Raw genomic sequence first — 737 nt, forward strand, 5'->3', positions numbered from 1 at the left:
TGGACATGATGAAACAGACGATTCAATAAATCCAGGGGTATTTAGGGGATTAATACATTTTGCATCTCAATTAGATTCAGATTTGAAGCATCACTTAGAAACCAGTGCAGTCTTCAAAGGTGTTTCTAAGACCATTCAGAATGAAATACTTGACTGCCTGCTACAAATATACCATGACGAGATAAGGGCGGAAATTAGAAAGGCTTCCTTTGTAGCTGTCATGGCTGATGACACAACAAATGTTTCAGAACACACTCAAATGGTCCTTGTTCTACGGTACGTATTGAATGGAGAAATATTTGAGCGTTTTGGGGGATTCTTTATTCCAGAAAATCAAACTGCAGATGGCATATCAAAACGTATTTTAGAACAATTGGATATAATCCTTCAAGGAAATGGACAAAAACTGATAGCTCAGACATTTGATGGTGCAAATGTCATGAAAGGCAAAAAAGCAGGAATTCAAGCAAAAATAAAAGCAGTTTATAGTAATGCACATTTCATTCACTGTTATGCACATCAACTTAATTTAATAATGAGAAATGCAGCAAGTATTACACGAAACGCAAGAATATTTTTCTCTAACATTCTGGCTATTCCAACATTCTTCTCAAGATCATCGCAACGTGTGTCCATTCTCAAGAAGCATATGGAAGTCAGCATTGCACGTCCATCTTCTACAAGTTGGAACTTCAACATACGGACCATAAACAGAGTTCATGAAAATTTGCAACCTT

The 737-nt window shown here is 36.5% G+C and overlaps 1 protein-coding gene across 1 annotated transcript; it reads left to right on the top strand.

Annotated features, from left to right (window-relative positions):
• Positions 1-74: 74 nt before the first annotated feature.
• LOC111866707 lies at positions 75-488 on the top strand (the record flags this gene model as incomplete). Its single annotated transcript, XM_023855907.1, has 1 exon — positions 75-488. A coding segment is annotated over one exon (414 nt), but the record flags the coding sequence as incomplete, so codon positions are not given.
• Between the last annotated feature and the right edge of the window lie 249 nt (positions 489-737).

The sequence above is a fragment of the Cryptotermes secundus genome, unplaced genomic scaffold, assembly GCF_002891405.2.
Source record: "Cryptotermes secundus unplaced genomic scaffold, Csec_1.0 scaffold5472, whole genome shotgun sequence".
NCBI classification, from domain to species: Eukaryota; Metazoa; Arthropoda; class Insecta; order Blattodea; family Kalotermitidae; genus Cryptotermes; species Cryptotermes secundus.